We start from the raw sequence: 11,744 nt of genomic DNA on the forward strand, positions 1-11,744 counted from the left end.
CAGATAGTTCTATCAGTAAGCATCCATGCAGTGCCGCCCACGCTGAAGGTCACTGGGTGCCGCTCAGGGAAGGCATTTGTGAAGCTAACCAGGCTACCACACTCGGCCAGAAGTAGACGTTGTGTATGGTTTCGGTGGGGTTAGTTGTTCACTCTGAATTTTGTGACTAAACAGAGTATGTTTGGATTAAGTGTGCAGCCAGACAGTTTAATATAAACCGTTGTAACAAAATCTTCCATTTCTAAGCCCTAATAACTATTTTATTTTATTTTTTTTCTTGTTTTAGGGTGAATCCGTAAAATATTTCCTGGATAACTTGGATAAACTTGGAGAAGCAGTAAGTTTTTGTTTATGTTTATTGCTGTTTGAAAGCAATAGGTTATTAGGAGGTTTAGAAAAATTATGTATCGAGCTGTTTGCTCTTCCTTCATCCTGGCGGCAGCTTTCGGACTGTTCCAGCTTCATTTTGTCTCCCTCTGTCATCCAGATCGCTGCCATTTCCCTGAAGAGTGGCCTGTCCTCTGGTTCGTGAACATAAAACTGTTTAGAGAAGGTTTATGTTTGAAAATGAGATTGCACATTATCTATTCTACTTCAGCGTCTGTGTGTGTGTGTGTGTGTGTGTGTGTGTGTGTGTGTATAAAAGCAGAAACGGGACACGGTGGGTTGACTGATTTCAAAACCTTTCAGCAAACAGTATTTTTCAGCTCAGAAGCGCTTTGTGTTGAGTTACAGTGTGGGAGGGCTGGATTCTGAAGGCCGGCCGAAGAGACCCCCGAGTAGGAGAAGGAGTCACCCTGGGAAGGAGAGTTTCTGATTTTCCTCTCGGCTGGCACCGTGGCTGGCTGGGGCTCCCGGGCCTGCTGCGGGCAGGGCGTCTGCTCTGTTCTCTGTGCCGGTCTCACGCCAGAGACTTCCCTGGAAGACAGGTTGCTGCCGCTCAGAAAATGTCTGCAGGCCATGGCCGCACGGTCATTGGCACCTGCTGGATTTACGGCAGCGTTCTTGGCCTCCTCTTTAAAGCAAATTTCTCTAATATGTTGTAGTATAGTCTCATGGGTTCTTTGAGGTTACCTTTCAAAGTAAAACTGAAAGAAAACCCTCAGTGAAAACCCCACTGCAAGTAGGAAAGTGGCATACTAACGTATCTAGGACATGCGAAAATGTACCTTCTTTTTGCAAGATGAATTTTGCATCCTCTTATTTTGGATTTTGCCAAATCGTACTTGTCTGCCCTGAAGTCCGTTTGTTTTTCTCTTGCCTGTCTCCTGGACACGTGTGTTCCAGAAGTCGGGAATCTCTGTATGAGTCTGCGTAGTAAGACTTGATTTCGTGGTCTCTTTTCCATCTGGTTAGAATGTAAGCCTTAAAAAAGTTACATGTAGGCCAAATGAAGAGAGCCTTAGCAGGGAAACTAGTTTTTAAGAGTTACCGCATGTTTTCCAAACCAGACGGTGCTGATTTGATCTGCTCTTCTCAGTTTGCCTTTTCAGATCAGCTTTCCTTGAGCACAGCATTCAAAGTAGGTCCCTCGTCTTGCATTCAGTTTCAGCCCTTGCTTTTTTCAAAGATCTTTGCTCTCTCTACAGCTGGTTATTTCTGTGTTTGCTTGTCTTCTACCTGCACCTCTTGCCATAAGGGCAAGGATCTTATCTCTTGATGGTGAAGGGTTGAGTTCCTGATGCCTAGTGACAATGCCTGGCATACAGCAGGCACTCAACAAATAACTTCTGAATGCATGGCCGTAGGCCCCTCTGTACTGGCTGCTCAGAGTCTTTGGTTGAGAACGGTTCCGAGGCCACATCTGGAGTAAACCGGAAAAGGCGCTGCGATCAGTAAGTAGGTCGGTGTAAAGGAGGGAGGACAAAGCTGGCTGGGCTACAGGCTGGCCATTCATCCTGGCGTGTCAGACTCGTCACAGGGTTGCATTTGCTTCTCCGTCTCTGAAGTACCAGGGGTGCTGAAGCCCAGCCGTGCACCCCTTGACCCTCTGGGAGGTGGAACAGCACAGAGTCCAGGACGTGGCTCTGCAGCCAGACCACCTGGGTCCCCATCCCAGCTCCCCACAGCCTGTCTCTGTGTGAGCAGAGGCATCTCTAAACCCGAATTTCTTGATATCATGGGCATCGTACGAGACCTGACCTCACGGGGTTATGGGATGGTTACGTGAAATAAACCCTGTGTCTTAGTCTGCTCATTGTGCTGAGACAGAATACCATAGACCGGGTGGCTTAACAGCAGACATTTACTTCTCACGGTCCTGGAGGCTGGTAGTCTCAGATCAAGGGGCCAGCGTGGTCATTCTCCGGTGAGGACTTTTCCTGGCTTGCAGACTGTGGCCTTCTCTCTGTGGCTTCTTCACATGGCTTTTACTCAGCACATACACATGGAGAGACAGGGATCTCTTAACTCTTCTTCTAAGACCGCCAAGACTGTGTGATCGAGACCTTTCCCTAGGACTTCATTTATCCCTGCTCGTGTCCTACAAGCGCTGTCCCAGAGTACAACCACTTTGGTGTTAGGGCTCCAGCGTGTGAACTTTGGGGGGACATAGTTCAGTCCGTAGCGCTCGGTAAGGTATTGGGAACAGTGCCTTCCATGTAGGAAGTGCTCGGTGTTGGCTGTTTGCTCTTTGATCCCTGATTGTAGGAAACTCGTTCTAGTCAGAGACAGAATTACAACATACATAAAACCACGCAGAGGACAATTAAATGGTACTGATCATGGAGGTCGTATTAGTTCCTAGAACAGAGAGAGGTGTTTTGACCGGAGAGGCTGGAGCTGGGCCGTAAGAGTATATGAATCTGAACTGTCTGAAGGGGGAGGCGGACTTAGAAGAGGAGTTGCGGCCCCCCAAGATGGGAGACAGCTGGGTGTGTTTAATTTTAGGAGGCACATCCGTCTGGCAAAGGACACGTGACAGTCTTGGCTCTGACTTATAAAAACAGATTCCTAGAAGGCATCAGCTGGGGTTTGGATGCATCGTTCTTGCAGTTGCACTTGTGCAAGTGGATGGTCGTGGAACGGTCTCAGGGTGTGCAGCTTTGGGCAGATCTTGATCTCAGCTCTGTGGTAAGCCTGGACAATGTAGAACAGAGCCTGCCGGTTCCAGAAAAGCCAGGAGTAAAGAGGGTCGTGAAAGCCAGTCAGCCAAGTGTGGACCGGATGCAGTGAAGAACCTCACCGTAAGTTCTGAAGTCACGGTGCCGGGGGGTTGGTCTGAGCGGTGTAGGGACAGATCCAAGAGGTGTGAGGCATTCAGGGCAAGGAGAGAGATTCAGTGGAGAGATAGCAATCCACACCGGAGGAGGTGAAAAAATGGGGGATGGCGGAAATAAGGAGAAACAGGATTGGAAATAGAATTGGTGATGCTAGAGCAGAGTCCACGGTGACAGGGGGGCTAGAAGAACTCTGAGGTCGTGGGCGGGGGAGGGGGGGCAGGAAGCAGGAAGGAAAGCGTGCTGGTGGTGCAGAGGGGTCGGCCGGGGAGAGAATGAGTTTTCTGATTGAGTGTGTGTGTGCGCGCGCGCGAGTAGATGACCAAGCGCAGTGAGCAGTGAGCTTTTAGACATGAGACGCGGGCCACCTGACGGGAGCTTGCCTGGCGGTCCCAGCCTTCTGGATTCCCTCTCTGCCCAGCAATGCTGGCGGGAGGCGCAGCAGAACAGCTGGACTGGGTGCCCCGCACGGTCAGCTCACTTAGTCCTCGAGGCCCCCTGTGAACCATATGACCCGTATCTCACCAGTGAGGATGTGGAGACACAGCAGGATTCGGCGACCTGCCCAGGGCCACACAGCTCGTGTGTGAAGCGTGGGCTCTGGAACTCACAGTTGTAATCGCTGTTACTCTGCCAGGCCACTTAGCACTTGATTGCATTGTCCTGGTCTGGAGGCGTCATAGGAATTAGCTTTTAGCTTCCTGACTAGATTCTGAGCTTCCAAGTGAGGCAGTAGTAAAGAACTTTTCATTTCTATAGACTTAGAAGTTTAAAAAAACAAAACACCTTAGGACTGGTGTGTTTCTTTCTTTCTTCCTTTCTTTTAAGTTTATTTATTTTTTAAATTTATTTTGAGAGAGAGAGCACGCGGGGGAGGGAGAGAGGGAGACAGGAGCCCAAGCAGGCTCTGCAATGTTAGTGCAGAGCCCAGTGCAGGGCTCGAACTCACAAACCGTGAGACCACGACCCGAGCCAAAATCGAGTTGGTTGTTTAATGACTGAGCCACCCCAGCACCCCAGGGCTGGCGTGTTTCTGAGGCAGCTGGCACGGGCACACGCGGTAAATTTGTACCCTGTTTCTGGAAAGCAGTTAGGCTTTGAGTGTCCAGGGTCACCAAAATGTTCATAATCTTTGACCTCATAAGCTTATTCCTGGTTATTTTATCTCAGGAAATAGTCCAGAAAGGAAGAAAAAAAGTACATGTGTGAGAGTTCTAATTGCAAAATTTGTGTTAAAGCAAAAAATTGGAGAAACAACCTTAACGAGCACTAGTAGGAGAATGTTTATGTAAATTACAGACCATTAATCCAGTTGGTATATTTATACTGCTTTAAAATGAAATACAACTGTTATCAGCACATGTAACCGTTCATGATCAAATGTTAAGCCAAAAAGTAGGGGCAGGCTGAAAATTGTGTGGATGTGCTGGTTATAAGGAAAGCAGTGAGTATGTGAACAGAAGCTAAAAGGAAACCTGGAAACGCCGACATTGTTTATGAAGGCCCCAGAGTCATGTCCTAAACGGTGTGGATTACGGATAACCAAGAACCACCTGCTTTTTTTTTTTTTTTCCTTCTTAACTCCATTGTACCGTTTTGAGGAGATAACTATTCACATTATGACGAAATTTCAAAATTACATTATGCTATTTGGAAAAGCATAAGATACAGCATCGTGACAATTAGCACTGTTTTAAAATCTTGCCTCAACTTAAAAAAATAAAATAAAGTAAAATAAAATAAAATAAAATAAGATAATAAAATCCTGCCTCAACTTAAAAAAAAAAAAAAAACAAAACAGTTTGACCCTGACAACGAACATTCAAGAGCTCTCCTGTTTAGTATCGCCAAAGAGCTACGTCAGAGTTCTGGAAAAACGCTAGTTTGAGAAGAAAGAACCAGTTCTAGTGCATCAGGAAGGATGTCGTCAGGGGTAGTCGGGGACTCGTGAGACAAGCAGCTTCCTGTAGGGGTCGCGGGCTGCCTGGTCCCGTTCCCAGGTCGGGGCCCCTTCGGTCTTTGCGAAAGTCGTCCCTTTAAGGCAGGTGGGCCAGGTGTGGTCTCCTTCGTATGACAGGCAGGGCCGCCGTCACTGGGACCCAGCTGCGTGGCGGGACCCTGGAAGCAAACCCAGGAGGTGACCCAGGGCGAATTCAGTGTATTAGCTGTGCTAGGCAAGTTCTGTCCACGCGCGTGGTGTGGCTGCAGTCCTAACGCGGAGTGACCCGTGTCAGCGTTCTTAGTCACGGTCTTAGTCCCTTAGTAAGGGAGCATCTGGAATGAGCTAGAGCGAGGTGGGCAGAACCCCGCACTGGGAAGTGACCTGCACGAATTGGCGTTTCAGCCGTCACTGCTTTCCGCGGAGGGGCAGGTGGGCAGGTGGGCAGGCGGGCGCGTGCGCAAGAAGGTCGGGGGTGGGGGGGCGGTGAGGGCTGGTACTAAAGGCAGAGGCACAGCGGCGGGCGGGGGGTGAAGGCCGCCGGTCGGGAGGACCTAAGTCTGCCGGAATAGCGGGGGTGAACAAAACAGTCCGCGCTGCTCGTTTGCAGCGTTTTGTGGACCAGTCTCCGTTCGCTAACAGTTTACTCTACCTTGGCGCTTTGTGATGAGACTAGTCGTGCCGATGCTTGGAGGAAGGCAGCCGGAAGTCCTCCAGAAGGCAAGTTTGTCTGCATGTCCACTCCCTCGACCAGGCAGCAGCACGTTAGAAACTCTCATTCCTTCCGGGTCCCCGAGTCTAAAGCGTTGTCTTCTTTTCCAGGATTACATCCCATCACAGCAAGATATTCTGCTTGCCAGAAGACCCACCAAAGGCATTCACGAGTACGACTTTGAAATTAAAAATGTTCCTTTCAAAATGGTTGATGTAGGTGGTCAGAGGTCAGAAAGAAAGCGGTGGTTTGAGTGCTTTGACAGCGTGACGTCGATACTTTTCCTTGTGTCCTCAAGTGAATTCGACCAGGTGCTTATGGAAGATCGACTGACCAATCGCCTGACAGAGTCTCTGAACATTTTCGAAACGATCGTCAACAACCGGGTTTTCAGCAACGTCTCCATAATCCTTTTCTTAAACAAGACAGATTTGCTTGAGGAGAAGGTGCGAATTGTGAGCATCAAAGACTATTTCTTAGAATTTGAAGGGGATCCCCACTGCTTAAGAGACGTCCAAAAATTCCTGGTGGAATGTTTCCGGAACAAGCGGCGGGACCAGCAGCAGAAGCCCCTGTACCACCACTTCACCACCGCGATCAACACGGAGAACATCCGCCTGGTTTTCCGCGACGTCAAGGATACTATTCTTCATGACAACCTCAAGCAGCTCATGCTGCAGTGACGTGCAGAAGACTGGCTGGTTTCATACCTTGTGTCCCTTTGATTGTTTTCTGTGTGTTTTGTTTCTTAACATAGCAGTTTACAGCAGGAATTAGAAGAGTCTTGATTCTGAGTTTAACTTCTGGGAAACCTTAGTCGTCCTCCCTGCGGACCTTGGTTTGTGGCGCAAAGCTGCCGAATAGCACACGCCGATCCCTGTCAGAGTTCAGCCTTTGATCTGTTTCACTGTGGCTTCCGCTTGAGGGGGGTGTAGTTCCCTGCCGAGCGTCTTCCTAGGTACAGTTCAGCCTTTAGCTTCTTCCCCTCTTCCAGCTGAGTTCTCCTGTAGTGCCAAGTAGAGAAGGTGCCCTTGACTGTTTCTCGGGATGAGGTTAAGAATATCCGGTTCTCAAACAAGCAAGACCCCTTTTTATCTGCCCTGCCCACGGCAGCGACACCTGTGCCGAGCCTTACGGTGACCTGTTTGAAAGGTGACCTGTTGGAAAAAAGTTTGACCTAAGGACTGGCATTCTGTAGATGCACACAGATTTAGCCTTCGTGTGTTTTTAATTGCTTATATACCCAACAGTTGTTTCATTTTAAAATTTCTGTGGTTTCTCAAGGTAATGTTCTTACTTAGTGTTTTAAAGTTTACACAAGGATTCCTGGTCTGATGCTAACGAAAGTTCACGAATGGTACGGGGCAGGGGGCGGGGAGCAAGCAAATGCCTTACATAGTGTTTTGATCCAAAGCAACGAGTGAAACCTAATTTGCCCTTTTCATGTTTAAATCTCATGTAATAAATGTGCCATATGTGAAACGTTCTGGCCAAGCAGCAACTGAAAATGGCAAGTAGCTTGATAAGGGAGCTTTCTAGATAAACAGAGCCTCTCCAGGACGTTCTGTGCTTTTACTTCTCGGACTTTGACGTCCTGTCCCGGGATTCGGGTCCTCGCTGTAGAGAAGAGCTGTTGTGGCCGTCACAGACATCTTTTCTTTTGCTCTCCTGCGTGTTCCCATCAGCTCCAGCCTGGCGCTCATGGGAGGTTTTGTTTATTTGGCAGCTTGCCAAGGGCAGAGTTTTCCTGTCAAGCTACTCAAGAAGGCATGATCTGAGATTCCTGTTCATTCTCGGTGGCTCTCTGAAAGACGCAGCACGTACATGCTTGTCTCGTTATTGCTTATGAACTTCTAGCTTTACTGAGGTACATTTGGAATGTTTTAAGGCTGCTTCTAAGAATAAATAGTAATTTCTTCAGTTCACACCGAAAGAGGATCCCATGTGACCTCTCCTCGCCCCTCACTGACCCGCGGGCGCACCCCTGAAGCGGCTCGTGATGACGGGTCTGATCATCGTGAGCTCAGCGGGCTGGCTGGTGTCCTGAGGACACCGCCCGGCCGGTTGTGTGGCATGCGACCGGGACTAGAGAGACAGGTGCCCGCGGCCGGTGGCCGTTTGCAGAGTCCAGCAGCTTTTCGCCTTTTCCTGAAAATTGTGATTAAGACTGTGATATCTGCCACTTTACTGTAGAGCTGTGTTCTCAGGTATTCCGTTGCCTCGAAGGTCCTTGCGAGATGGGTCAGCATGACGGCTCACGCGGCCTTTCCGAGGCCGCGGCTCTTGGTCCGTCTGCCGTCTGGCGGGAGAATAGGGCTTTGCAGGGAGCGAACCAGGGGTTGCTCGTGCCGTTCCTGACCTTTTCTGCGCTTCCGGCACCGTTCTACCTGCGGTAGCCTCGCTGTTTCTGTGCCTCGGTGATGCGCGAGCCACAGACACGCAGCCCTGCGTCCTCGTGCGGGTGGTCATGGTATACAGTCCACGCGCGTTTGAGTCCTTCTGCAGCCGGTGCTTCTTGCCAAGAAGAGCGTGGTGTCCCAGTTCACAGAATTAGGATTCAAGCTCAGTGCTAGAGAGTATCCGAATGTGTGCACAGTAGCATTGGGACTTCTTGCTGGAGAGTCTGTGTGTGAATTTTGCAGATGGTCCCCTGGCCTAGCCAAAACCATTGGCCTCCAGTTCGTTCCCTGTAGAAGAGGCAAGTCGGTCTTGTTTATTCAGTTCTGTTGAATATTGACGACCTGCACGCGGAGCAGGCCCGTTGCCTGACGAGTCCCCCGGTGACTCCCTTTTGACTGCCTCCAAGCAGTGTCAGAACGCCTCGTACGTAATGGTATTATTTTCTGTACCTGTGAGTTCTCGAGCTCTCCTTCCTGATGTGCCGCCTCTGATGTCTCAGCGTTCTTTTAAAGCGAAACCTAGGCCGTATCCTGAGGCAGCAGATCACTTGTATTGAATGGCACGCTTGTTGAGTCAGAGCAAGTGCGAGGCTCAGTCTGAAGGTTTTGGTCCACCCTTTTGGAAACCATCGGAAGGAGTCTCCTACCTGTATTGTGAAAACTGGGTCCTTTGGAAACACCGCTGTGCGAAGGAGGAGGTGAAATTCAGGACCAAACGAAAGGGCACTCGTAGCTTTCACCGCGCCAATTTCTCAGAGCAGTTGTTTGGTGTGTTGGCTTTTCAAAGTCTTACTGGTTATGATTTACAATAAGATGTGCCTGATTCTCCATTATGTTGTGTTCTTTGAATCTGAATGTCTTGTCCTTTAATTCTTGAAAATGTCACACAAGTGTCCTCATTGGCCTCAAAGAAATGTAGAGCAGAGTTGCCTTATAAGTCAAAGAACACCACGCATCTGGGCCTTGATTTTTATAGGGAAAAGGTTTTGTCACATGTTTTCCAAAGAGCCACATCATTTAAGGCTTGCCCCTGCCACTTAAATATTATTTTTTGATAACCCGAATTGTTGCTTTCTGCCAAATAGCGTATGAATCGGAAGTGTTCGCTTGAGTGTTACTGTCTGGAAAAGGCACTTGGGTGACGAGACGGCAGCCACGGCCAAAGAAGGTGATGTGGAATGAACGAGATCCTCCGTTTTTGTTTCGTTTTCTTGGAAGTTGCCCTGGTGGGTATTTCACATAGTGAAGATCCTCTGGGCGATCTCTCAAGCGGGGTTGTCTGGGGCAGTCCTCCTGCACCCGGTGACGGTGGCTGGTTTAAAGCAGAAGGAAGTTAAGAGTACGCGGATACCAGAAATGATTCGAAGTGTCAGTTTGGACGCAGCAGAAATCGTGGGCTCTTTTTTTTTTTTTTTTTCCCTGTAAGAGAGAATGAGTAAATCTTAACCTCCGGCGTAACCCCAAATACTTGTATTTATGCTTTTGATAAGATGTATTTTCAGCATTAGTCCACATAACCGGTTATGCCTTATTTATGTGAAGAATAAAGTTACCAAGTTCTGTTCTGTTCTGTTCTGTTCTGAGATTCCAGTCACTGTTTGAGAAGGCCTCAAATTGGTGCTTTCATTATGTAATGATACATTTAGACAAAACCCCAAACCAAGCCATCTGAAACAAGGTTCTCTCCATTGCAATTTGTAGCAGTGTCATTTCTGTGTATGTAATAAGAAGGCTAAATATCAGTGTTAACTCTGAATTTCTTGTTTGAAATCCATGAAATCATGTCTGTAAAGCTTAGTCAAACATTTGTAACAAACTCCCCAATAAATCTAGAGAAAGACACTCTGTTAACCTTTTTACTGCTTTTAGTTTTATTTAAGGAATCAAGAGCAGAAGTTTTGCCTGTGTCTTTTTCAGTTCAAAGTTTGACTTAGTCCAGGGGTCACCTTGTGTCGCTTTCCTGTCATTTTCCCGTTGTGCTGCTGCCTGTGCAGGGACTGATTTTCCTTTCTTGACAGGAAACAGGCTGGCCTTCCAGCCCAGTAAACTCAAGGAAGGGGGGAATGGATGAGAGCTGGAGGGGTGGGGGGGGGGGGTGGCGGTAATGAGTCTCCACATTCCAAATACGGCAGACGGTATAATACATACATACCCATTATTTCATGGTACGAGGTTAGGGCTTAATGAATTTATGCTAGAGATTGAAGTGTAAGTCTAAGCCTGAACACTTGAAACGGGTTGGACTTTATGGCTTTTTCAAGTCCCATCAAGGCAATGTTAGCCTTAGGCCGATAAGTGATGAGTAACATCATGTGAAGGGCAGTGTTTGTACCGCTATCATTCTTGTGTCTTTACTTGAATGTATAGTTAGCGTTGAGTCAACGTGTGCATCCTTGTGGCATCCAGATCTAAACCATCTGACCTCGCACGCCAGAGCTCAGGTGGAACAAAGAAGAGTTAAGGATGGGGCAGTATCTTCTCAGTTGGTGGGAGGTTTTGGAATCTATCCAAATCTGCTGTTGATAATGATAAAAATTTCCAGATGGATCGAAGTAAGCAAGGACCCACCATGCAGCACCTTTCAGTCTGTGGGTGTCGTGACAGAAATATGCTAGCTACTTGGTATCTGATTTGGGTTTGCGTTCAGAAAGCTTGTTGATGATGTCTCTTGCCATAATAAGTGAGACCTTGTCCTCAGTTACGCCTACTCGATGGTACCAAGGGGGACACACAGAGGGAGCAGGAAGGGGTGAATTCTCGGGATGTATATGTAACAGTACAACCAGCTTCACCTCTTACTTGAAGGCAGAATGGCAAAATGTTTCAAATGGCTTTTCTGTACTACTCCACCGTGATGAGAGCTCATTTACCACAAGAAGCCTTATCAAAAAGTATATTTTGTAACAACCTCACAGATCCTGTACCCAACAAAACATGATTTGTATTAGCTTTGTATAAAAGTATTTGTGGCTTAGGATTTTTTATACATATTATATCTTTTTATAACTTTCCAGGAACTAATAAGCACATTATCTGATACTATTGTTGTAAATTTTTTTCTGTCTGTGCTTTAGTTCAGGGATTGGCAATAAATTATTTCTAAAGGAGGTCTGAAAGTGGAAAGGATGGTTTGATTTTATAAAATGAGTTGCTAGTCATTAAGGCTTTTTACTTTTGTACATACTTTGCAAAAACTTTGCCTCGTGCTATTAATACTCGCTTTGTAAAAATTACTGACACTTAATAAACATTTATAAACTATTCAATACTACGATGTTATTTAAACCAACAGTTTGCTAAACGTAAAGTGTAAAACAGACACGTAAAGTTTGAAAGCCAGAGCATAGTCACCTAAAGCCCGTAAAGTCTCTCTCGGCAGATCTCCAACCATATTTTGCCTTCCTTCGTAATCTGTCCGTTTTTCCCGACCTTTAAAAACGGAGATGTGGGCTTCATCAAGGAAGTTCCCAGACACT

General features: G+C 47.4%; 1 protein-coding gene across 1 annotated transcript in view; it reads left to right on the forward strand.

The window, feature by feature from the left end:
- The window catches only part of GNA13 (G protein subunit alpha 13), a 44,820-nt gene extending 33,291 nt beyond the window's left edge, over nt 1-11,529 (forward strand). Inside the window, exons 3-4 of the mRNA XM_040452198.1 lie at nt 287-337; nt 5,980-11,529. Coding sequence (XP_040308132.1) covers nt 287-337; nt 5,980-6,552 — 624 coding nt within the window. The 3' untranslated portion in view covers nt 6,553-11,529. The remainder of the gene's footprint in view (nt 1-286; nt 338-5,979) is intronic.
- The last annotated feature ends 215 nt before the right edge of the window (nt 11,530-11,744 follow it).

This window comes from Herpailurus yagouaroundi, unplaced genomic scaffold (assembly GCF_014898765.1).
Source record: "Herpailurus yagouaroundi ecotype Mexico unplaced genomic scaffold, PumYag 206, whole genome shotgun sequence".
Taxonomy (NCBI): Eukaryota; Metazoa; Chordata; class Mammalia; order Carnivora; family Felidae; genus Herpailurus; species Herpailurus yagouaroundi.